The 26,028-nt window shown below is 43.8% G+C and overlaps 1 protein-coding gene across 5 annotated transcripts in view; it reads right to left on the reverse strand.

Moving 5' to 3' along the window:
• Nucleotides 1-391: 391 nt before the first annotated feature.
• The window catches only part of GALNT7 (polypeptide N-acetylgalactosaminyltransferase 7), a 118,831-nt gene continuing 93,194 nt past the window's right edge, over nt 392-26,028 (reverse strand). For 2 of the 5 annotated variants that reach the window (XM_082842172.1, XM_082842170.1), the window contains 9 exons: nt 22,363-22,493; nt 22,035-22,114; nt 19,635-19,817; nt 16,489-16,606; nt 15,012-15,134; nt 11,269-11,487; nt 7,601-7,699; nt 6,812-6,940; nt 392-2,760 (listed from right to left, as the gene is read on the reverse strand). In XM_082842172.1, coding sequence (XP_082698298.1) covers nt 2,623-2,760; nt 6,812-6,940; nt 7,601-7,699; nt 11,269-11,487; nt 15,012-15,134; nt 16,489-16,606; nt 19,635-19,817; nt 22,035-22,114; nt 22,363-22,493 — 1,220 coding nt within the window. In that variant the 3' untranslated portion in view covers nt 392-2,622. Of the gene's footprint in view, nt 2,761-6,811; nt 6,941-7,600; nt 7,901-11,268; nt 11,488-15,011; nt 15,135-16,488; nt 16,607-19,634; nt 19,818-19,960; nt 20,144-22,034; nt 22,115-22,362; nt 22,494-26,028 lie in introns of those variants that run through there. The other 3 variants (XM_082842174.1, XM_082842171.1, XM_082842173.1) reach the window with 3 other exon arrangements.

A 26,028-nucleotide genomic window follows, 5' to 3' on the forward strand; every position in this document is an offset into this window, starting at 1 on the left:
GGGATCCTCCCGGACCGGGTCACGCACCCGCGTCCCCTGCATCGGCAGGTGGACTCTCAACCACTGCGCCACCAGGGAAGCCCTCGTAAGTGATTTTTAAAAATTTTCTATACATAGGCAACCAGGGGCAAAAATAAGCCTTTATGTTTCCTTCTTAGATAGGTAAGCTCTGAGTACTCTAAACACACTCTAAGCAGAATACTAACCAACACTCAAGCACATACTCAACATGTAACTGTGGTCTATGATATTTTAACTATTATATTAGTGTATCTTGTAAACAATAAAATCAAGTAATTATTTCAAACATGTGGTGTTTAGATACAGAAATGATTGCAAGTACTAAAAAACCCATGGATTAAAATACAGTATTTTATTTTTTTCTCACCTAAAAAACAAGCAACCCAGAATTAAGATATACATAAACTTCTCAAATGTATCCCTAATAAAATTTTGAATATTTATACAATTTCTACAGAAACATACAGTGTATCAAAATCTGCATAAATCAAATTTATAAAATGTGTAGAAATGCATAGTGATATTATCAACTTACAAAGCAAGGATACGGGAATTATTTCCAAAGCAGCCTACAGTAGAAAAGTCATTATGGCAGCAGCTTCTGATGTGTTTTCGTGTTTGGTAAGGTTTCTGATTTCAATATATAGAATCATTTTTTATAGAGTATCTTAACGAATTGCACAAAATACCCATTTAAAATTTACATGCACAGTTTATGTGCCACCTTTCTTAGGCCTATGCATAGTTAACAAGGTTATAATCTATTCAACAAAGAAAATGGAGCCTTTTTGCAAACACACAAGTAATTAAAGTACCAATTCTCTTAGTTTCTTATTTATAGTTGATTTATTTTGCAGTTATATAATCATATAAATGTATTCCTTTTTAAACATCCCTAGAGATGAATGAAAGTTCAAATGGTTGATCAGAGATCAGTAGCAAAATACAAATTGGCAATTCAAAAATTATAAATAAAACTCTGTTTAGGATGTTGAACTTTGACTCTACGAATTTAAGAGCTAGGCTTGGAAGAAACAAATCTGTAGGCTTTTCTTTTAAACAAATGTAGGGTTTTTTTCCCTTTTCTTTTTTAGGCTTTAATTAAATATATTTCCCTCTGGTAGTAGTTTGTGAATTCCTTTCACTGATATGATTACAGGATCAAAAATCTTAGTTTACTTGCCATTCCCTACCTCATCACTTTTAAAAAAATTTGTTTTGCATTCGACATAGCATTTTAACCTTGTAGGTAATAAAAGATTATTTAGCAATTAAAATCAATTGACCACTTGCAGTATTTGGTTTTCTTCTAGTAGGTACTATCTTAATAAATGTGTAAATTCAAACAAGTCTTCTTTTCACTGGAAAAATACTAATAGAAATATGCTTTCAAAAAAAATTAAGAAACACTAGGGAACTAACATAATCTAACAGATATTTGTTAATGAACTATATTTTTAAATAGCCTTTTTTAAAATTTAAAAACTGTGCAGGGAATTTCATGAAGATATAAATGAAACGTCTACTCACCCTTGGCTTCATAAATTGCACAGCTTACGTTGTAACACACAGTAGTCTTGTAAGGCTTAATCCAACAAGGGTTTGGAAATTCTCACCTCGGTCAGAACAAACCTTTGATGTGTTTACAGTGGTGTTTTGTTGTTTTTGTTACCCCCTCTTCAAGGTTTCAAAACTGAGAGTTATTTATAGTTTTCTGTGGTGACAGGGAATGGGGAAAAGTCAATCCCCAATGTCAGGGGACATTTTTCTCTAGTTAGCAGACCCCCTGCTGCCTTAGGAGTTGGTACTGATAGAGGACACTGGGAATGCCAGCAAATAGGGGAGTTAATGCCGTACAATCTTCAAACCCTACGGAATAGCTCTGGATGTTCCATCTTGTCATTTCTTTTTTCAAGCAATACAACGTTCAATTTCAGAGCAAATGGTAGCACATTAATTCAGTTCTGAGTGGTAAAAGTATTCCTCAGACAGGTGACAATTCCATCATTAATATCCTACAAATTGCATCAAAAGCTCTTGAAATATACCAAGAAATGAAAAGAGGCACTAAATGTGTTGAAATTCACCTTTCAAAAAAGCAGCATGACTGTGAAGGAAGGCCACCTTGGCTAATAACCTGTGGCAGTGCTTCAAAAAGATGTAAAATTAAATAAAGATACAACAGGTTGATAATCACCAAGTTACATATGACGATCTGGTTACTCCAACCTTTTTTCAAGTGTGTTAAAAAAACAAAAAACAATCAAACTGCCTTTCAGACCCCTGAGTGTAATCCCAAAGAAGACGACAATGCTTTTTACTCTGTTCTAAATAAAACAGAGCTAAATGCACAGATTACCAACATCATCTTAAAACAAAACAACAAAAAGATGTAAACATCTACAAAGTTTAAGGTAAAAGCAGTTTTGTAAACAGTAACTGCAGATGATAATGTTATCGTAAAATCACAGTTTATCAATGTCCTCAGACTCCTCAAGAGCCTCTGGGTTTGGAGCTGTAGCTGCAGCAGGTTTCAGGAGGTTTTCAGTCCTGTATAAATTTACGTGTCAGTAGGTAGGTTACTGGTTTCTTTCATTCCTTCTAAACACTATGGATGTTATTTATTTCCCACTTTTGAGTCATTTTGCTGGAGTCGCAGTCGGAGATGAACACTTGATGGAGCACCTCCGAGCGATCCAAGCACTTTCTGGAAGGAATGTGAGTCAGTCTGTGCAGGTTCTGGAAGACACAGGGAAACACAGTGTTACATTTGCACTGTGTGATATCACTGACATTAGACAAAGTCACAGCCTGGCTTTCGTAAGAAGACTATTCAAGCGAATTGGGCAGGCATGAACCAGGCACACCCCAGAGTCTGTGTTTCTCTTGATCGTCAGTCTTCCACATCCTGTTATTGTTCAGTCATGATGTACTGCTGGTACCTCCAATTCAATACATACAAACTTAAATTCATCATCTTCCCCTCCAAACCTGCTCCTCTAGCTCCTATCCTACTAATGACGATACCAGCTTTCCCGTGCTCAGGACAGCACAGCTCAGGCTGCATTTCCTTCCTTCTTTCCTCCAAGTCGCTGGCTGAGGACGGACATCTGCAGTGGCTTGGGCGTGCATCCTTTCCCCTCCCCACCGCCCTTGCCTTGGTCGAGCCCTGGTCACCTGCTAGAGGTTCCTTCAGTACAGCTCAGGGCTGTTCAGAGTGTGGTCGTCAGACTAGCTAAGATTGGGTCTGTAAGGTCGAAATGATTTCATAATAATACACAGAGCCCCATCTGCCTTCTTCATCGTATGGACATTTATACTGATGGCGCAAAAGCCATGCTGGGTGAACGTACTGGGGCCGTAGCATCAATCACACAGTCATGTTCTCCATGGACGAACACTCACAATTAAAAAAGAAAAAAAAGCCAGTTTCACTTGAGAACGCCCTTGACAAAGCAGTAAAAACGTATTAGTTTTTTTTTTTTTTATGATAAAAACGTTTAACATTTATTGAGCACTTGCTCTATGCCGGGTAGACGCATACCAGATGCTCTAGGTGTATTAATTCATTTCATCCTCATAATGAATGGCCCTGGGATGTAGATCGTCTCCTATTTTTAATTTTTTTAATTAATTAATTTTTAAAATATTTATTATTTTTTTAATTGGGGTATAGTTGCGCTTCACAGTGTTGTGCTAGCGCCTACTGCACAGAGAAGTGAATCAGACATATGTATACACATATCCCCTCCCTTCTGGATTTCCCTCCCATCCATCCAGGTCACCACAGAGCACCGAGTTCCCTGCGCTGTACGGCAGGCTCTCACTAGATATCTCCTCCATACTCAGCGGTGTATATATGTCAATCCTAATCTCCCAGTTCACCCCCCACCCTTTCCCCGCTGGTGTCCACGTATTAGTTTTATTAAATCTTGACACTATGAGGTAGTATGGGAAGAGTGGACAGCACATGAGCAGTTGTCGGGACCCGAGGGTTGAACGAGCTCCTTCTCTCGTGGGATGTCATTCTGACTTGAAAGCACAACCTGCAGGCAGATTACAATTATGCAGACTTGGGACTGGGTAGCCATTTTCCAGAAAATAAAGTGAGCCCATCACTTCAAGGAAAAAATATAAAGCTGACAGTATCTGTTGCCATGGATAAAATTTGAGTTTTCAAGCAAAAATTCGAGTTGTAGGAAACTTGTATCCATTACCATGAACTTGACAGCTGCACAAGACTTAAAGACTTTTCTGATGAAATCGGTGGTTATATTTGTGATTTATTTGGCATTGTATGATGAAATGTGCCATCATTTGGAAGATTTACATGACTTAGTGAGCCACTGTTTTCCAAATGAGCAGCGAATGTGTGATGTTACAAAAGATCCACTCCAGTGTGAGACAGACCAGTGGGTTTAACGCAACAAAGAACAAAATGTTCACTGATAGGAGTTCAGATTCTACATTGCAAAGCTTTTAAGAAACTACCACTCACACACTTGTGTAGCACTGAAGAAGAACAGCCTCAATTATCTGAAAAGGCTATTAAATTACCCCTCGTTTTCCAACTGCACGTCTATGTGAGGCCGGATTTTCCTCAAATACGCAACTAAAACAACATATCGCATCAAACTAAACGCCGAAGCAGAATAAGAATCTATTAAACCAGACATTAAAGGCATTTGTGAAACTATAATACAATGCCACTCTTCTCACTTTTGGGGGGATTATAAAAGTGTTATTTATATTAACGTGTAATATGGTTATGACCGTTACATTTACGTGAATACCTACATAAATACAACAATTCTCAGGTTTAATTCCCAACTTAGGAAATACCGTTAGCTGTAACCTCTATAACAAATCTGTCTGGGGAGTGTGTCAGTGGTTTGTAAGGATGTAAAGGGGGGTCCAGAGACGGGGCAGAGTGGGAACCACTGACCGAGCTGGCCTCCTGTTCACCAGTCCATACTTGACAGTATTTCCAGAATTATTTTCCTAAAAGTATCCACTGTTTCCTATCACTGTGATCCTTAACTAATGTCAGTCACTCCCTAAAGCCCACAAAACAAAGTTCCACGCTCTTTCCCATGGAGAACAACTTAGGGAACCAGAGCAAACGCAGTTCCTAGAATTCTCTACACTTTGATGCCACGCCTCTGCTCACTCGTTTTCTCATTTATTCTCCATGAAAAGCCTTTTTATACCTCAAGACCTGGTGCAGTGATACTTCCTACATGAAACTCATCAGAAATAACTCCTCCTATTAATCTCTCTTTTGCTGTCCTATGGCATTTTGCTTATTTTTACTTCTGCATTTTTTTCCTTCTCTGCCATTATAGTATGATGGGCTTTAGATATTTTCTGAAGGGCCCCAGTGAATATTCAGTAATGTCTGATGCACAAACAGATATTCAGTACTTTGCCCTTTAAAATATCTAAAATATGTACATTCCATTCTTATCCACTGCTTCTTGTGTCGTTTTGCATCTGCTAACCTTCTTTTACTAGTTTACTAATATTGTCCTTACTCACCCCTAGCCTTCATTGCTATTATTCATCTTTCTTTGTGTAAATAAATGTTCTCTTCTCTGGGGTTTATGTTAATCTTCTCCTTCCTAACTTGTTATAAGAAAAATATCAGCAACTGACACATACTTACCACTTCATAGTAATTATCTATGCACAATGATAACTGGGAATATTCAGCTGGGTCATATCACTATGTGGCAAACAAGCGTTTGCTGACAGGGAGGACGTGACAACGAATACAAGATGCGTAAAGGAAGTTCAGGGCTGCTAGTTTCTTCAATCTGGGGCAGCCTCCCCAACTTTTTGTTTCATAATAAATTGATTCATTTTAGCCAAGTCTAGACTTTGAAAATTATTCAGAAAACCATTATTATGTTGGAATACTCAACCTGGCACAGAACTCTGAATATTCACAGCTGAAACAGAAAAACTGCTCCCACAGACTTAAGTGAAAAACTAAACATGGGGCTTCCCTGGTGGCGCAGTGGTTGAGAGTCCGCCTGCCGATGCAGGGGACACGGGTTCGTGCCCCGGTCTGGGAAGATCCCACATACCGCGGAGCAGCTGGGCCCGTGAGCCATGGCCGCTGAGCCTGCGCGTCCGGAGCCTGTGCTCCGCAACGGGAGAGGCCGCAGCAGTGAGAGGCCCGCATACCGCAAAACACACACACACACAAAAAACTAAACATGACCTTTAAAACAAGCAACAGGCAACACGTATCCTGTTGCATTTAGCAAGCAGCCATGATGAGAAGCTTTGAAGGCCTTGAGTCCAACATGTTATTTGTTCGTCTCTATCCCCACCTGCTGGACAACAGGCAGCAATATTTTAAAAGTTAATAAAATAAAATGCAAAAATAAATGCAACATTTTCTATGTGTCATACATAGGTATACTTACACATTATATAGGTAATTTTAATGAATGACTCTTTTGGATTAAAAAGATCGACTTTGATATTAGAACAATGGTGATGACTGCCTCAGGGAACACTGGTTTTCCTGTGTTGATAAGTTAGCAGTGGGTCTGCATGGACTCCAGGTGGCCTCCTTCCATGACAATACTACACCAGAGGATAAAAGTGATGCTTCAGTATGGAACAATGAGTCACTAGTGCTCAGGAAAACAAATGAGTGAGTGAGACGGACATGCAAGTCAGTGTGAATGCAGGTTTTAAGGTTTATACGTCTAAATTCCACACAGTAGGTGTTATTAAAATGAAATTGCATGTATTTCAGAACTGAAACACAGAATACCTTGAAGTACTGCCATTCCTTAAATTCATTCAGATTACAGTGTGTAATCATAATTTTGGATCCATCAGGACCCTTCGTCAAACACTGGTCATACTGCATGAGTTGATTGGCTTCGTTGATTCGGAAAAGCTATTAAAGAAAAAGAAAGAGAGAAAGAAACTTAACTCCTATAATTAAACTCAATGACTATGCTATTTCTCTACCATGTTTCTGTGTGTTCAGAACTGTAAGTCCAAACACAGGAATTATTCATTTTGATGGTAATAAAGACCCCTTCTAACTCTTAAAGGATTACGTTCTCTAGCCTCTTAGATACAGAATGGGTCACTAACATAGGAATTTCGTACCAACGATGTAAGAAAATAAAATGTGGAAACAGACCTGATAATGCTTCACAATGTAAATCAGAGACAAGAAAAATACTCACATAAGGTAGTAAGAGAATATACTAGTGAAATATACATGATTGGCAACAGCATCCCAGCCTACTGGGGGGAAGATGTGGATACTGTTAGGGAGCTAGGCTTACATAGTTACACACTCATGCAAGAATATATTCTAATCTCCTACATCGGACATAAATTCTAGATTCTGGTTGTTTACATGAAAACCAGTACTGCTCTTATCCCCTCATTTAAGTAAACGTTTTAGCACTGTCAGTTTTTCACAGAATGTTTTACTTTACCAAACAATCACAATCACCAAATGGAAAACCAGGCTAAACCCTGGCTCAGTCAGCTCAGCTGCTTCCAGTGCAGACGGAATTAATCGCAAAGCCCGGCTGTTTACCTGATTCCCGCCCATCCTGTGGCAGGGGCCCAGCTCAACAAAGCCTCCGTTTGTCTTCCCCATGCTGTCAATGCAGTACACAGTTTCAAAGCCTCTGATCTAAAAAAAATGAACAAAGAACCACAGGGAAGGCGACAGTTTAGACTCTAATAAGCTCTCACGTGGCTTCAGAGAGCTTCGAGTTAACCGGGTCCCTACTGTCCTGTCAGGCCTTGAGGAGCTCGGAGCTACAGTCATCTCTGAAATCACTTAAGTCTTGAAGTCAACACGAATGAGCTCATTCCAACTGAGGGTCTTGGCCTCCAGATTTTGATAAAATACCACAGAAGAAAAAAATACAAAGATACCATTAGTACCATTTCAGATTCGTGATCATTCACGTGAATGAGAAGGAAATAGAGCAAAGGGAGCTGACCATGGCGGTCACAGACACTGGCCCCCGTGTCTAGGCCAGAGTGAACTTGGGAGGTAAGGCTCCCACTGCCGGCAGCAGCCTCCAGGGCCTGGGCAGTGAGGCTCCTCTCTGACTACAGATGTCGCAGGTGGGCAGCAAACACGCGTTTCCATGTTTGAAATGCACATTTTGTAAAAAAAACAAAAACAAAAAACCCCACAACTTTTTCCTTATTGGAAATATTATAGATTTATATCTCAATTATAAATTACTACTGTATTTGGATAAAATGCTTTATTCATTCCTTCAGGTGGCAAACACTGACTGAGCACCCAGGAAGGTAAGAGCTTCAGAGGAGAAGCAAGTCGGGGTCGGAGGCTCTGCTGTCTGTAGAGAGGATGTGGGCAGAGCTGGAGGCAGCCCCGGGAGAGGACAGGGCAGGGGTTCACCCTGGAAGCTGCAGGGAGGGTGCAGAAGTGCCTTGTGAGGTGCAGGGGCCAGCGTGGGGAGGGTTAAACCGAACGTGTGTTCAGGGGGAGACTGTAAAGGGAGGATGGAACATTCCAGCTGTTCATTGGCTCACGCTTTTATTTATTCATCAACTATTACGTGAGTGCTGTGTCAGGCATGCCGAGGGCTCTGATGCGCCAGTGCACGGAACGGATCGGATCCTCGCCCCAGGGAGCTTACGCTCTAGGAGGGAAGGCCGAATATAAGCAAAATCGTAACAGACACGTTAGAAAGTGACAAGTGAGAGCCGAGAAGAGACAGATGAGCAAGTTGGCGGGTGGGAGTGTCTCGGGGGGCAGGAGGTGCACAGAAGGCCTGGCCGTGCCTGCGGACGCTCCCTCTGCTTCCCCAGGGAAAGCATACAGGGGGAGGGAAGAGCAGGCGGGCGCAGGTCTGCGGGAGGCGGATGAGCGGGGTGGCCGGCCGGGCTGCAGTGCGGCGGGGAGTAGCAGCGGGGGAGGCCGGGGGCAGCGGGGCCCCCAGAAAGGGCTCTGCCCCCAACCAAGGAGTGCCCGGGGCCGCCTCGCGGGGCTTGGAGGAGTGACGTGGCCCAGCGGGCCGTGTTGACAGCAAAGCGGGGGCAGGCAGGGCTTGTCTCAGTGGGAGACGTGGTGGCTGAGAGCAGAGGGAGGAAGGTCGGTTTCTGGAACTGGGTGTGGAGTGTGAGAGGAGAGCAGTCAAAGAAAGCTCCGGAGTTTGGGGCCTGAGGCATCAGCACGGGGGGCGGGGTGGTGGCGGGCGGGCGGGCGGGTGGGGGGGCGTCCAGCCTCACACACCCTAGTCTGGGCTTTGGGACAGAGATTTGGGTTGAAGCGGGGGGCATTTGAGAGCCCTCAGCATGTGCAGGGTGGACTCTGAAGCCTCTACTGGGCAAGCTCACGGAGAGAATTCATCCCTTCCACGGAGAAGGCAGTGTGCTAATGAGGTGTTCCCCAGAGCAAAGGAGAAGCACAACGCGGTCCCAACTCCCAGGGGCTTTGGTCTACTTGGGAGTTAAGACAGGTGCAGAGAGAGCGAGAGTGAGCGAGCGAGCGAGGGTGGGGGGGGAGAGGGAGAGAGGGAGAGAGAGAAAGAGAGAGAGAGAGAGAGAGAGAGAGAGAGAGAGAGGGAGGGAGAGGGAGAGGGAGGGAGAGAGAGGGAGAGAGAGGGAGAGAGAGGGCAAGTGCAAGCGCTAAGTGCTGGGGCTCCTTAGGGACAGGTCCGGCCTCTTTCCTCTGTATTTTTCTCATTCTGTCCCATGAAACAATCTACCTGCTGTTGGATCCAAATAAACGTCTTTAGATGCACATGTGGCCTCCTTTCTGGGCCTGAGATCTGGACGGCCCAGTGAGGTGTCTGCTGGGCTCTTCGTGCCCCCCTGGTCCCTCCGGGTCCCTCCCCAGCCGCCCCCTCTGCCAACCTCCCCACCCTGGTGGCCACCCAACCCGATACTCAAATAAAACCAAACCAGCTGTCCTGCTGGCCCACACCCTCCACTGCCCTGCCGGTCAGGGCGCTGCCTCCAGATGAACTAAGCACCCTGACGGGGCCTGCGTCCCACCACCTCCACTGTCACCACCCAGTCCCAGCCACCATCACTTCTCCCTGGAACTACCCCGCTGCTTCCTAACCCGCATCCTTGCTTCCACTCTTAGGCCCCACTGTGACTGAAAACACAGCGTAAATGGAATCCCATCACCTTTCTGTTTAAAGCCCTCCTGTGGCCTCCCACTCTCAGGAGGACGGCTCCCCTCCCCATCCGCCCCTGCGCCTCATTTCACCTCCTCTGTTCTGCTTATCAAACACGCAGAGCCTTCCCGGCTCGCAGCTGGCAGGCACACCGGCATCCTTCCTCGGAGCACCCTTTCCCAGCTCTCTGATTCGCTGGCTGCTCATCGTTCAGATCTCAGACCCACCGTCACCTCCTCCGAGAAGCCTCCCTTACCGGGTCCCTGAGTCCCCTCAAACAGCAGCTGTTTATTTCCTTCACAGCCTTTTCCACCACCTGTCACTACATTCTGTTTTCTGTTTCTCTCTCTGTCCCACTGGCATGCACACTCCCTGAGGAGAAGGTCCTTGCTTGTCACATTTTCTGTCTAGCGGCGCTCAACCGCTATTTGCTGAAAACATAACTAAGCAAGGTCTCGTGGGCTTGAAAGTTCATGGGGTGTTTAATGCACCTACAGGGCAGCAGATAAGGCACAAGAGTGGGTGCATTCAGAAAGGAGGCTATAGAGGCAAGTTTGAAGAAACAAAGACAAAGCAACACAGATCAAGGCCTTTGGTTTTCACTGTTTTCAGTTACCCTCACTGTCTGGGTGCCTACTGCACATGGGGCCTCCGCGTAGGTCACTGGGACACGGCGGTGAGCAGGGCCCCGGGGCCCTAACAGACAGTGATTCCGAGTTAGGACAGGATGGCAGGCCTGAGTCTCGGGATGGAGTGGGGAAGCATAGAAAGGCTTTTCACTGTGGGCAATCTCCACATGGGCAGTGTAGGGTGGGTAGGAGGTCGCCGAGGAAGGGAGTCGGGCGAGGGGTGGGGAAAGGCAGGAGCTGAAGGGAGCTGACAGCGTCCCGAGCGGAGCAGACAGGAGGGACTTGGGGCGGGAGGTCAGTGCAGGGGAACTATCCAGTGGAAAGGCTGGGAGGTTAACAGCTTTTCACCAAAGTTTCCCCCAAGAATTCTTCTCTCTCCTCCAACGTTCCCGTCTTCGCTCTGCTTTCTCCCAAGCTCAGTCTCCATACACACACACTTTGAGATCTGACCCCCGGCTGATACTCACTTCTCCCCAGTCGACATTTTTGGGCGGCAGAGGGTAGTGTGAGGTGATATCATAAGCTATTTCTTCCATGAACCATTTGAAACTTTTGCAGTTGTGATCTTCTCGAAATTTCTTCAGCTCTGATATATCCCCATATGGTAATGCCTTTGATTCAGGGCGACTGGCATAGAAGTAGTCTTTATACTCATCCCACCAGACCTCTACAACTCTGACGTAATTCTGGGAAAAAGAAAATTAACGTCATTATAAAAACCAAAAATATTTGTACTGTCATAAACAGCCTCTCGTCGACATATGAAATATGACCAACATACGACAAATTCGTTTCAGTAGGACTCGATACTTAATTACAAATTACAAATGCAAGCGATCTCGTGACTCTGACATGTCACTGTCACGCGTGTTCAACCAGAGTGACGGACACAGAATCTGGTGTCACTGTGCCGAAGGTCCCATACTCTAAGATAATACATTCTTTTTTATTTTTTTTTTGCGGTACGCGGGCCTCTCACTGTTGTGGACTCTCCCGTTGCGGAGCACAGGCTCCGGACGCGCAGGCTCAGCGGCCATGGCTCACGGGCCCAGCCGCTCCGCGGCATGTGGGATCCTCCCGCACCGGGGCACGAACCCGTGTCCCCTGCATCGCTAGGCGGACTCTCAACCACTGCGCCACCAGGGAAGCCCTAAGATAATACATTCTTTCCTGCTGATGGAGCTGAGTGCAGAGAGTTGGTGAGAGAGGCTGGTTGGCACCGGGCAACCCCCGACCCCTGAACAATCTCCTGAGGACCATGCTGCTGGCACGTGCGGGGGGAGGGGTCTCCCATCAGAAACCACTGGGACAAACAACAAACACATTTCTGAAAGTGGCTCTGCCCATCTTGTAACAGCTGTATCTGAACCACTGCACCGTAGCCCAGAATTAAGTGGATATTTTCCCCATGGGGTGCATTTTGAAAAGCAACTAAAGAACAATCATGTAAGTTGACGTGTGAGAATTCACAAGGATCTAACTTCTACTGTTTCACTGAGTGAGCACTCGTAGGCGTGAATCGATGCGATGGACGCAGCACAGACCCAGCGAGGCCCTTGCGCTTGGACATCAAGGGGCAGCAAACTTTATAAAGGGCCCGGGAGTCAGTCTTTTCAGCTGGGTGGCCATCCAGTTTCTGTTGCAACTACTCACCTCTGCTGCTACAGTGAGAAAGCAGCACAGGGAACATGCGAACGAACGGCAGAGCTGGGCTCCGACACAACTTTATTTACTGAAGAAGGCTGGGTTTGGCCTGCTGGCCGCAGAGCAGGAACATCTAGTGTTCTGATTAAATTTTCTCTTGGCTACAAGATAACTATCAAAAGGGTGCACGCCTGGCCGTGGGCATGTTTCTGCAAAAGCCCGTGGGCTCAAAAAGTTTTAAGCGGCAGCCTCCTAAAAGAACACAACATTATTGCTAAATATTTTGAATTCTTGCAAATCCACCCAAAGTTAGACACAGTCCGTGTCTTCCAGGTAGTCGTGAACATGAAGAATTAAGTGCACACGCATAAGGTTACGGCAACAAAAAGGAGGAGCATTTAATTGTTTGGGATGGAGAGGCGGGGACGGCTCAGTCCTGAAGGAGCGGTCAGCCAGGAGGGACTGGGACCTGGGGCAAAGAGCAGTGCAAATATATGATAGATCATGGTGCATGTGACATCCTGAAAAGAGGTCTATCACCACAGCTGGAATGCAGGATTCACTGAGAGAAAAGCTGCCTCGGTTTCCTCCTTTTAAGATGAGGATAATTAAGAAGTTAATCGGTGCGAAGTGTTTAGATTTGTACACACAAAGCACTCACGAAGTGTGAGCTATTAGTGATACTACTGATCGTTTCCAAGGGCTTTGCACGTCACCCATTAGCTGACAGCCATCCGAAGGGTCCTCGCAGGCAGCAGACATCAGATTCAGATTTGAGGGGAATAACCGGGGCAGGGAGTGGAGGTGGCCCGAGGGGTGGGACGGAGGGTAGAGAGCCGCCTCTGAGGGAAAGTTAAAAGCTCCGCTCTGAAGAGGCCAAGTCTGAAACATCTGAGGGCCATCTAAGAGGAGGGTTCTAGGGACTTCCCTGGAGGTCCAGTGGTTACGACTCCGCACTTTCGCTGCCAAGGGCTCGGGTTCGATCCCTGGTCAGGAAACTAAGATCCTGCGTGCCACGCGTTGCCACCAAAAAAAAAAAAAAAAAAGAGAGAGAGAGAGAGAGAGAGAGAGGTGTTCTCTAAGACAGCTGACGGTAAAGGTCTGCAGCTCAGAGAAGACCACCGGCTGGAGAAACAGCCCTGGAGGGTGGAGGGGACACGCAGAAGCAGAGGACAGAAGCCGCTGGTGAAGGCTGCGTTTGCTGGTTAATCTGACAGCGTTGAGTGTTTCCCTCTCGTCTCTTTTCCATTTCCTTGTAGCACCGGCCTTCCTGAACTGACCTGACTTTCCATCAGTTCTTCGTGGTTGTGGGGCGGGTTCCAAGGGCGGCTGTCTTCCTGCAACGCCGTCGGGCCCAGTGTTAACTGGCTGCTACCTCTGTCTTACTGCGGAGATTTAAATCTCGTCCCCTGTCCTAGTGGGGCTCCGTTTGGCCACTTCTAAACAACTTTGGTCGGTTAGAGGGCTGTGTTGGCCCTTAAAGCCTAGTCTCTGCTTCTGTTATCTGTTCGCCTTGGGGAACGAGTTGCATCCGCGGCCAAAAATAGGCTTCCTTCTGCTTTTGACTTGGTTAAGGGCTCCAGAAAATGAAAGACACCACAGTCATACGCTCTTAGAGTCTATGAAAGCCGCCCAAACAAAGGGCTTCTAAGTTGTCCCATCAAAGAGAGAGGTCATCGTCCTGCCAGCATTGGGGCTGTGGCCTCTGTGTGAAGCTCTCCTGGTCTGTCCCTGGTTTGAGGGGCAAAAGTTATTCATTCACCTTTTGCAAGCACTGTTGAAAAATGTGATTTTGTTTACTACACAAACTTCTATTATAATTACTTTACTTTTCCAAAACCAAACAAAAATAGTGTTTCACTCACGTGTGACTAAGAGACGTTGGTATTTCCCTTTCAACGACTTTCCTACACGGTGTCAGGTTTTAAAAATTTGAGTTATCTTTTTTTTTTTTTTTTTGCGGTATGCGGGCCTCTCACTGTTGTGGCCTCTCCTGTTGCGGAACAACAGGCTCCGGACGCGCAGGCTCAGCGGCCATGGCTCACGGGCTCAGTTGCTCCGCGGCACGTGGGATCTTCCCGGACCGGGGCATGAACCCGTCTCCCCTGCATCGGCAGGCGGACTCTCAACCACTGCGCCACCAGGGAAGCCCTGAGTTATCATTTTTTAAAAAAAGATTTTTACTGAAGTATAGTTGGTTTACAATGTTGTGCTACTTTCAGGTGTACAGCAAAGTTAATCAGTTATACATATAGTTCCACTCTTTCTTTTAGATTCTTTTCCCATATAGGTCATTACAGAATATCGAGTGGAGTTCTAAAATCTGAGCTATCTTGACGGAGAACATTCAATACCATTCAATAATGGAATTCTAATCAGAGTGGGATACAAGGAATAATCCTAGAAAACAATAAGAAGTTTCATGAATAAGCCTAGTCTAAGTGAAGAGTGAGAAACAGCGTGACTGCTTCAAAGATGTCGCCTGGCCAGCGAGCTGACATTCCGTGGCCACGTGGCACATACGTGTTAGCTCCCTAGCCTTCCCAGTTTTAACCGAAAGACTCACCTTTAGGGTAGGAGAAGACCCGACATAGACAGGCGGAGGGTTCCCCTGCCAGCCTTCAAGACGGTAGATGTGCCCAACACGGGAACAAGGGACAAACAGTAACTTGCCACCGCACTGCCAGATCTGTCAGGAAAGACACACGTGGCAGCTGTCTCAAACGCCCAATCTGTCCTGTAAACGTAAACCTAAAATCTAAATTAGACACAGGGTCTACGGGGAATTCACCAGCTAAACAGATCCTACGATAACTTCTTGTTTCTCAAGCTCACATACTAACAAAGAGGCCGCTGGGGAACGCAGGCGCACAGGACACCCAGGGGCCCGTCCTGAGCCCCTGCAGAGCCACGCAGACTCCTGCATCCTAACGCGCACTTCATCTCTCCCGGCGCTAACACGCCTCCTCCCACCTGGGGGATTGTTACCATAACCGCCTAACCGGCGGCTCCTTTGCCTCCGCTTGCCTCTACTCACGCTCCCTTATTTATAGCAGGAGATTAGGCTGCTGAAGGGCAGCTCTGGGTCATGCTCTTCCCGGCTTAGTCTCTCCCATGGGTCTCCACTGCCTGTCAGATTAAGCCACAGTCTCTCAGCTCAGCACTGAAGGCTCTCCTCACTGTGGACCTGGCGCCCCTGCCCACGCCATCTTCCTGGACGCCCGTCGGATTCACACTGTCAGCTTCTGCCAGACGGTGGGCCCCATGCCCGCCCTGCGCCTTTCCCCGTTCTACCCCCACCTTAGCTCGGCCCGTCTTCCTCGTTCTGCCTCGAAAACATCCTCCAGCATGATGCGGCCTCTGAATCACACCACCTGAATGTCGGTCTACCTTCTGATCGTACTACGAATTTAAGCAGAACTCTCATCTCTCATCGGCTGTAAGTTCCTTGACAGCGAGGACCGAGCTCCTCTTCTTCTGTCCCTCAAAGTGCTGAGCACCGGACATTTAAGACAAGAGGTAACGCCTATGTGTTCAGCTCACACTGGAAAATACTTCTTTCTTTCGGGAAGTGGCGGGGGGCACGGGTGGGTGGGTACCGCAGGAAGGCAGCTCCAGGGTCAGTGTGAGGACACACGATCACTGCTGGGGTCTACCTCTGTCCTGAGCTTCAGCAGTGGATGGTCAAACGGAACCCCACACCTGCTGATTCCCGCAAGGGCTCCTATCACAAAAGGCTCCGAGGTACAGAAAAGCCTTTGGGGGTGGGGCGGGAGGGGAAGGAGAGGAGGTATTTTTACTTCTGAAGCTCGCTGGCTTCCGTTTTTAGCTGAGCCAAGTACGTATGTAGTAAGTTTGGAGCTTGCATTTTTGCCTTATTTTTCCCAAAAGGCAAATATTTTTGTTAATCTTTCCTTATAATTTAGAGAAATGCATTAAACAGGTTTTTTGTTCTTTTTTCCCCCAAAGAAACCAGCCTTATCTGAAAGTCACAAGAATCCATAACTGCTTAGAAAACTGCATTTGTTTCAATGAAATGTTACCTTGTATGAGATCTCAAAGTTTTCACCACCCCAAATCTGGAGGCCTGGATCGTAGAGACCCAGCTCGAAGAAGAAGTCTCGTTCAATGGCGAATAATCCTCCAGCCATGGCTGGGGACCTAAGAAAAAGAAACGCTGAAATAACTTTTAAAGACAAACCCCCAATACCCCTTCAACAACAGATAACAAGCCTTTATGGAATACAGTATAAGTAGTGCATAGAAGAGACAAAACTGATGGCCAAACATTAAGAAATTATAAAGCCTTCATGAAACAATCTGTTCATAATTCCTTATGAATTTACTATAATTTCTAACTGAAATCCTGTTATAGTTCGTTACAAATTAGAGCATTACATCATTCCGCCATTAGAGGGCGCCTTGGTTCCTTTGTTTATTTAAAAATTAAGCCTTAAGAGTTAGTTAAAATAGAATTTTCTCTTTCACTCCTAAAAATACTGAGCCATACAGCCGTGGTCTGCTAAATGTTCCTGAAATGATTTATGAGTCATTCTGGGATGAGTGAAACCATACACCATGGAAGTAGTCTCTCATTTTTTAATTTTATAGCTCAGTGGTTTGCCAAATAAGGGTGTAAATCATGGTAGAACAGCCACGGTTCATTCAGAGTTTGCAAATATAGCACAGAAATGACACAGGAGCATTAGACACAGCTATTTACTGTGTCAGGAGGCAGGGCTGCCAAAGAGTGATCTGTGGTCCTTCTTGAGTGGGACCTTGAATTGGGTTCTTTTTAGAGACAAGAGAAAAAAAGACTTGATAGCTTTTTAGGGCAAGCCACTCCCACCGTTGGGAATAATTTTCACCCCGTACCGTTAGGAATAATTTTCACTCCGTTCCCCCTTCCCCTGGCAACAATGAATTATCACTGCACTCGATTCTTAGGTAGACCCCTCCATTAGAGCCTCTTCATCAGCACACCTGATACTCAGTCTATCACCAATTCCTACTGATTCTACCGTCAACACACATCTTGAACCCACTTCTTTCCAGCGTCACTGCTGCCATCCTAGACCAGGCACAGGAACCCCGATTGTGTCCTCCGCTCTCTTCTGCCCCACCCAAGCCCCAGCAGGCAGCAGGCAATGCCTCCGTGCTCTGCCCGACCCCCTCCTGTCCCAGGACCCTGGCTATGCTGCAGTCTCCTGAACGGTCCTCCCTCCTCCTCCACAGGGCAGACTCATCCCTCAGGGCTCGGCCTCAGCGTGGCTTTTGAGACACTTTCCACGAGCTTTTCTTCTCACCACTCGTCACACTTGCTGCTCCAGTTATTCGTGCAGTTAACTGTTTAATTTCTGTCTCACCCACTACATGTTAAGTGCCACGAGGGAACACATCTCTTTAAAATTTATCCCCAGAAAATAGCACCTGGCATATAGTAAGCATTCATTAAATATTAAATAAATAATGAAGCACGGGGCTTCCCTGGTGGTGCGGTGGTTGAGAATCCACCTGCCAGTGCAGGGGACACGGGTTTGAGCCCTGGGTCCAGGAAGATCCCACATGCCGCGGAGCAACCAAGCCCGTGCGCCACAACTACTGAGCCCACGTGCCACAACTACTGAAGCCCGTGCACCTGGAGCCTGTGCTCTGCAACAAGAGAAGCCGCTGCAATGAGAAGCCTGTGCACCGCAACAAGGAGTAGCCCCCGCTCGCCACAACTAGAGAAAGCCCGCGCACAGCAACGAAGACCCAGCAAAGCCAAAAATAAATAAATAAATATATTAATTAAAAAGATAATGAAGCAAGAAATATTTTCGATATTAAAGGGAAGCCACATCAGGGGAAAGTCATTCTTTCATAAGGCTTTTCTTCTTGAAGGAGAAACAGCCCTATTGCGTTTTCAGTTATACTTTCATGCCAAATTTATTTAACTGTCATTTAACATTACTCTATTATAACTATGCCTTTTTGATCTTTAAATATATTCCCACTTATCTCAGTACATATTTGAAAATGTATCTTAGCATGAAAACCAGGGAGTAACGTAAAGAGAAACCTTCCTTAAATTTTTCTACCACATTTAAAAAATTTTCTTTCCTAGCCCATGGGATTTGTAGAAATAGAACTATAGTTATTAGCCCTTATGTTTTTCCTCCCAGAATTATTTGTGAGTCAGGGTAAGTGGGTAAGCAGTAGATTCCTGGACAATTTTTGAAAAAGAACTTCAAAGAGAAACTTGGAAAATGTCAAATAAAGCTGAAAGTTGTATAATTTCCTTATGTTTGCCATTTCAGTATCCTGGTATCATGACATGCCCAAATCCCACCAGCTTTTTGCATGACATTGGAGACACCTTCCCCAAACTGAGTTTGAACATCATCAGTAGCGTAACAGTAAGAGAGAGACCAAAAGCAGAACCATAAGATCAGAAAAATAAAATCAGACACATTTAGAAGCCTACATTAGCATTTATGCAAACATTTAATTTGGGGCCACTCTTTTGAAAGATGGTAAAATGTTCCAGTGAAAAGACCAAAGAGTAGCACAAGTTGTTCTATTTGAAGAGCCACAAGAAGGGAGAAAAAGGAAGATTTTGGAATGAAATTTCCTTTTAAATCAAGTGCTCTTCTGAAAATGAAGTAATAAAGGATTCTTTGTAACATTTCCCAAAGTCATGTATTTTTATTCATCAGATTTAACTGGGATGAAATTAGTATTTAAGAGTTAGCATATAAAACCAAAGGAAGAAAAAAAAACTCTTGTTACTGTCTTTCATTGTCAACACTACCTGCAAAGCATCAAAGTGGATATAAAACTTGGATCGTAAGCAATGTGAGCATCTTAAACTTACAGAATGACATAATCATCAAACGAACAAAATTTCATGTCTAGTCTACTAGGACATGATGGCAAAGATTTTCTTTTTTTCACCTGTATTTGGAACTAATGCCATAAAGCGTGCTCACCCCCAAACGGAGTTTGCTTTTAAGGAAAAAGCAACCACAAAGAAGCAAGTGTGAGTTTAAACCTCTGAAACAGCACAAAGAAAGAAAGCCTTTCAGAATCTGAGACAGCATCTACAGTTTTAATAACAAGTTTCTTTTTTTTTTTTTAGCTTGGCAAGAGGTTAATAGGTTAGCAGCAACTGGAGAAAAGAGAAACAGGTAAGTGATTTAGTGATTACCGATATGGTTCAGTTTTTGTCTTTCTCATTCTCTTCTCTTGAGGGGTCAGAGGCACCCGTTTCCAGAGCATACTCCAATCCCATGCTCCTCGGGCATACCCATCTTCGTCACCACCCCCTTGGGGTACAATTTCATAAGTGTTGCCATTTATGACATCTATAATCGGCACAGTGCAAGTGGTTCTGTATTGTGTTGATGATGGCAGCGAAGATGAAATGCAAGGGCGTGTAGGGACCCACATGTTTACACGAGTACATGGGGAAGGAAAAAAAGAAAAGTACTTAGGTAAACGTTCCACGTAAGAAAAGGAAGTAGTAATCTTTACCGATAAGGTTCAGTTTTATGTTTTCTTTTGGCCTTTTCCTTGTGGCTTAGAGGAATACGCTTCCATAGCAAACTCCAGTCCCAGGCCCCTCTGGCAAAACCATCTTCATCCCCACCTTGCTGTGGCTCAATGGAATAATCATTCCCATCTATGTAATCTATCAGAGGCACAGTGCATGTGGTTCTGAAACATTTACAGAAAATGAAAAAGCATTTAAGAACCCAAAACTGACTAGTTGAGCATGCCTAACTAGATTATCTCTTGTTACTGTGGGTTTGCTTTTTTTTCTCCCCCACTAGGGGATTTTCATATCTAATGGGAAATGAATGAATGCTTTGAAAAGTCAAGGAGGCTGTTTTCTTAAGGGAAGGAGAGAGGAGATGTCCCTGGGCTCACAGACACATGTCATGGACGAAGAGCCATGAACTTGAACTTAAATAGGATTTCCTCATTTTCACTGTGGTCCTATAGGCAACACCCTCTTGGTAACTTCCCATTATTTACCAGATTTCCCTGCCTGTTATTTTCCCTCCTTACCCCTCCATTAAACATGAGTGTGTGTGTAGAAAGATAATACCTGCGACACGTTCAGCAATGCTCCCAACTCTTTGCTGCTTCCTACTTCTTTGGAAGCAGTGACTGTGAAAATCTGTTTTTGTACATTTACTTGATCTTCTTTTCCTACTTCTTTTATTGGGAAAAAAACTTTTCTTTTATTGTAAAAAAAAAAGTACTGTATTGTATTCTGGCTTTTTAAAAAAACAAGGAAAGAAAAATCCCTCAAAACCTGCTGAAGAACATAAATAGTGGCCTGAGAATTTGGAGCAAAAAAATATTATACCTTTTATGTGGGCTTCATGAAAATGCTAGAACTATATGACCAATCAGGTGTAGAGCCAGCTCTACAAAGATAACCGGTACCCTGCTTGTTCCAACGTTCATTTTATCAGAAAGAATTTTAAAATGCATATCCTAAAATGGAGACTATAGTTTTTGACAGCCACGTTAAGGTGCTTTTTAGATGTTTAGAAACCAATGAGAAGGGGAAAATTAATGGGGCTTAGAATTTCGATACAGGGGAAAGGTACTTTATTCTCTTCAGACACTGGACTCCCATGGGCGAGTGGAGGGTCCCTGTGGTATGACCTCCCCTCACCACCCCGAGGACAGCCAGCTTTCACCAGGAGAGGTGAAGGCTTGTTATCTCTCCTTATGATTCTCAGATTTCTAAGTATGTGGTGGAAGGTGTCCCAGAGAGATCTCAGTTGGGTAGTTTATAAGCTGTCTGATCTGGGGCAAGCAAACTAATTAATTTCTGTTAGCCTCAGCAACCTCTTTAGTACAAAGGAGGTAGTAACATCTATCTTGCAGGGCTGCTGTGAGGATTAAATCAGACAGCACGTGAAAATCGTGTCTGATAGATGCTCTGATGATAAAATGCTCCAAAAGTTCTCCCTCTGTCTCAGGCCACTGCCACAGGGACATGTCTTATTTCTTCTAGATTCTGAAATAGTCAGGATTCTGGACTAAAAGCAAGGAAGGCTTTGGGAACTCGAAAACTGCTGCTGCCCATCTACTGTTTCAGACCTTCTGTAAATTGGTGATTACCACATTTCCACAGGATAGCTGTCTACTTCTAAACTTGAAAGGTCCTGTGGAAACCCAAGGCCTTGCCACAGGTAAGAGCTGGCCCTTACTGTGTAAAATAATCACTTCAAAGGGCATAAAACCACCCATAGGCAGAATTCCAAAGCATGCTCCTTCAAGCCTTTAGAATGTTACCACAGTGTGCGGGAACAATTAATATTGCTCTTAGAGCAAAGCTTTTGTAGCCAGAGGAAGATGATTCTGAGTGAGATGCCCTAGGCTCATCCCAAATGTCTAACTGCCCGCATGGGAATCAAACCCAAGTAGCCACCTAGATCCACCCAGGGAAACAACTAGCTAAAAAAGAAAACTCAACATACAACTGGATGCACTGAATGGAACTGGAATCAGAAGAATGGGAACATTATTTGTCCTAGGATGAGGTTTACTTTTCAACCAGGAAAGAAAAGAAGCAAGGCAATGTTACCTGTCCTTTGATATGGGAGCTACGAGTGGTGCATACCAGTTAACTGCCACCTCACAGTGGGCATCGAGGTATATCAAAACCTGGAAAAAAAAAAAAAGAGGCAGGGTGAAAGAAAACTCATATACAGCACGACGTATATCACGTACAATTTAAAATTAGATGCTAATATAAACTGGCATTAGAGTCAATTTTGATATTTAAGTTATGTGTTTAAGGTAGCATTTTCAATTTTAAAAAATTAAAAATTAAATGGGTACTTAAAAATGTAGATGATCTTTTAGTTACCAAATCCAAAATGTTGACATAATAGATATCAAATGTGTCCTACCTGTCCAAGTTTAGCCTTCTGGGCACCGATACTTCGTGCCTGAATTAAACCTTCTCTTCTCTCATTTCGAAATACCTTGACTAGGCCATTCCACAGCTTAATATAGTCATCCAGTTTTTCTTTTAAGTGTTCTATGAATAAAAAATTCAGTCAACATTATAAATTATAGTTATGGCTAATAAACCACTTAAGCTATTTTTAAAAATTAACTAATTAATTTATTTTTGGCTGTGTTGGGTCTTCATTGCTGTGCGCGGGCTTTCTCTAGCTGTGTTGAGCGGGGGCTACTCTTCATTGTGGTGCGCGGGCTTCTAATTGCGGTGGCTTCTCTTGTTGCGGAGCACGGGCTATAGGCGCGAGGGCTTCAGTAGCTGCGGCGCACATGCTCAGCAGTTGTGGTTCGTGGGCTCTGGAGTGCAGGTTCAGTAGTTGTGGTGCACGGGCTTAGTTGCTCCGCGGCATGTGGGATCTTCCTGGACCAGGGCTTGAACCCATGTCTCCTGCATTGGCAGGCGGATTCTTAACCACTGCGCCACCAGGGAAGTCCCCACTTAAACTATTATTTTTCTCAAGAAATGAGGATAGGCAAACAGGTCCTTTGAGTACTCAGTAATTTTACACAGACCATACTGAATGTTAAATGTATAGGGAGGTAAGGTGAAGTGTATTACTCGAGTTAAAATTTGAGCTTAATATACCTACGGAGAACTAGCTAGCCTGAGAATTATCAAACCTCTCTCTAAACATTAAATAAACGATGACTATGCCAACTGACATGAAAACTGAAAAAAATCAAATGTTAATATCATATCTAGAAGCTTTCAGGCACAATAGTATTTTTGCTTTTGGAAGAAGCAGTGGTTCAGGATTTCTGAAGATGTACTGCCTATAAATAACATGACATGGCCTTTGGGATCCACACAGGGTACAGGTTAATATTTGTTTCTGATCCATCTTTCTACCACAATCAGTGTTGAAGGGAGTAGTCTTGTGTGGTGATGAATATAGTTCCCATCCAGTTGGCAAGTAACAATAAAAGATCCCATTTTCTCTGTATTTTAAGCATCAAGTGTCTGTACATATATGTGTGTGTATGTATATATTTATAAATAAATCTTTACATATTTATATAATAATACATATATCATTTCCACACATATGCGTGTATTATATGTACACACACACACACACACACACACACACACACACATATATGTTTGCAGTTTGGTAGAGAAATTTTTGTGTTATAAAAACAAGATACATTTGCCAAACTTTCCATCTTGGCTTCCTAGTTGCAAGAGAACAGTTTTTGTTTGTATTACTATGAGCCAATGAAACTGACTCATCACAGCCACAACTAATTCCTGGATCCTTAAAAGATGTTTCTTGAAGACACAAAAATTATTTTTAAGTTGTTTAAAATTTTGGCCCATGAATACAAAAACAACCCCCAAAACAGCTGTATTTAGTGATGAGCCCGTGGTTAAATGGGCAAATCAGGCTGTACATTTAATACTTTATTCGTTTTTAAGGAGCTTATAATTAGCAAGATACTCACACATGGGTATTCAAAATTGAGAAGAAAAAATTTTCCATTCTCTACTTTGGTGTCCAGTTTTAATGAGAATTATAAATAAAATTCTCATGCTGAATTACAATGTTTCCCCAGAAAGTCTTGGTAATTTTCCTTTCAATATAAGTTTTTTTTGTTGCTGTTGTTTTTTTTTAAGAAAAGCTCTTACCTTCCTATTTTTTTTAGTTCTGTACAGTCCTAAGTTTTTTTTTTTTTTCTAAAGCCCCTTCTGACTTGCATTAGGTACTTTTTTGGATATGTGATCTAAATATATCTAAAATAAATTGTTACGGCCAGAAATGAGTTGATGGTGTGCTCTTTAAATTTAGATTCTAGTTAAGATGACCTTGGCTGCCCTTGGGTCTCACTACAGTGGACAGATCAGTGCCCCGAAGGAACACGGCCCCTGCTGGGGGATGATCAATCCTCCCCAGCCCCAGCCCGGACTGCACGCTGGGCCTCCTGACTTGCTGTGGCCAATGAGAAGCAGGCGGAAATGATATGCTCCCGCAGCTTCCTTCCCTGAGTGCTGCGAGGAGGACACGTTGTCCGTGTAGCCCTTTGCCCAGTGCACAGGTGGAGAGGAGTGTTCTCTGTTCAAAGGCCCCAGACCCTTACATTTTGAGGACATTGTAACTTCCAGAAACCCGAGGGTTCTGAGCAGCCAGCTCTTTTGTGAGGTTTTACATAAATTAGTTAAGTATTTTGTCTTTAAAAGAAAAATTATAACTCAGAGTTTTAATTACGGAATATATTGGGGAAAGAAAACAATCCAAGTTTTCACCTAAGGCAGATTTACCAAATGCTGTATAGTTTTACTGAGGATAGGACTGACAGATGTTCAAGGGTGTTTTGAAATTGGTAAGAGTAATTAAAGACCTTCTGTACTTCTGTCCAAGAGTAGCCCCAATCAACGACCCTCCCGACACTGTTAAGCTAAGCAGACCCTATATGTAATTGCTTTTAAAATGTGTTACAAGAGGCTGTTAGAGATTTGTAACAACAGAAGCACTGATCACAAAAAAATTAAACTGGACAAAACAGTTAAGCCCCCAATTTTGTTCTTTCCTCGGGCCAAGCAAGAAAGCAAGATTTTAGAATGGGAAACACCTTTTGGTGTATCTTCACTTTTTTTTTTTTTTTAAAGACTATTCTGAGCTTTTTAACTTGTATTAATAACATAGTTGTTCTTAAAATCAGTACAATCATAGACATGGGATTTCTCCAAGCTGTTTTTGTAGACTTAAGTTTTGCTAAATCTAAAACATTGTTGGCACCAACAATATCACTTAAAAACATATTTTCAAATATTTATTTGAGACAGGAATAGTGTTCTTAGTGAAAACGATCCCGTTGTAGAAAATTGCAACCAAGATGTCTAAGCTAAAGGCATTTGATGACTGAAAATCTAAAGTTATACATTCCCTGCTGTAATTAAAAATTAGTTGAAGAAAGTGGTAGGTCATATTTCTGTTTCTCTCCATGCTAATATATGTATACAAGATCAAGATTCTGCTTGTGTACTTGCAAAAACAGCAGAGGTTTATCCAGACTGCAAGAGTTCTAAATTAAGTTTTGGAGGAAGCTTTTGTAAAGCCATTTTGAATGGCATTTTCATGCTGCCTATGTTCTGACTTCTTTTCTAACATTATATCCAGTGGTATCACTACTTATACACAAAAACTCTCTGCAAAACTCATTTGCCAAAAAGCAGATATCCTGTTGTCATTGAGTTGTCTGCGCTCTTTGGTCAGTTTTCAAAGGTTTCAACTCAGCTTTATGACAAGCAAAGAAGAATAAATAACTGCCCAGACTTGGGTTTTAGCAGCATAATTACATGCTGCTTTGGGGTCTGAGCTATAGCATTATCTATCTTTCGATATTTACGTCATTAAGGAGATATATTCAGCTTACAATAATGGATCTATTTGAAGAAAAAATTTTAACTTAAAAAACCCCACTTGTCTGGAAAATCACTGCTCCATCTCTCTCTAGCCAAGTTGAACCAAGACTAACCGATGTCTCCCTAAATGTGTTAGAGCTTGCTCCATAAAGAGAGTAAAAAAATAAAACACAATTTCCTTCGATTCAAT

This window comes from Leucopleurus acutus, assembly GCF_964270905.1.
Source record: "Leucopleurus acutus genome assembly, chromosome: 7".
Lineage (NCBI taxonomy): Eukaryota > Metazoa > Chordata > Mammalia > Artiodactyla > Delphinidae > Leucopleurus > Leucopleurus acutus.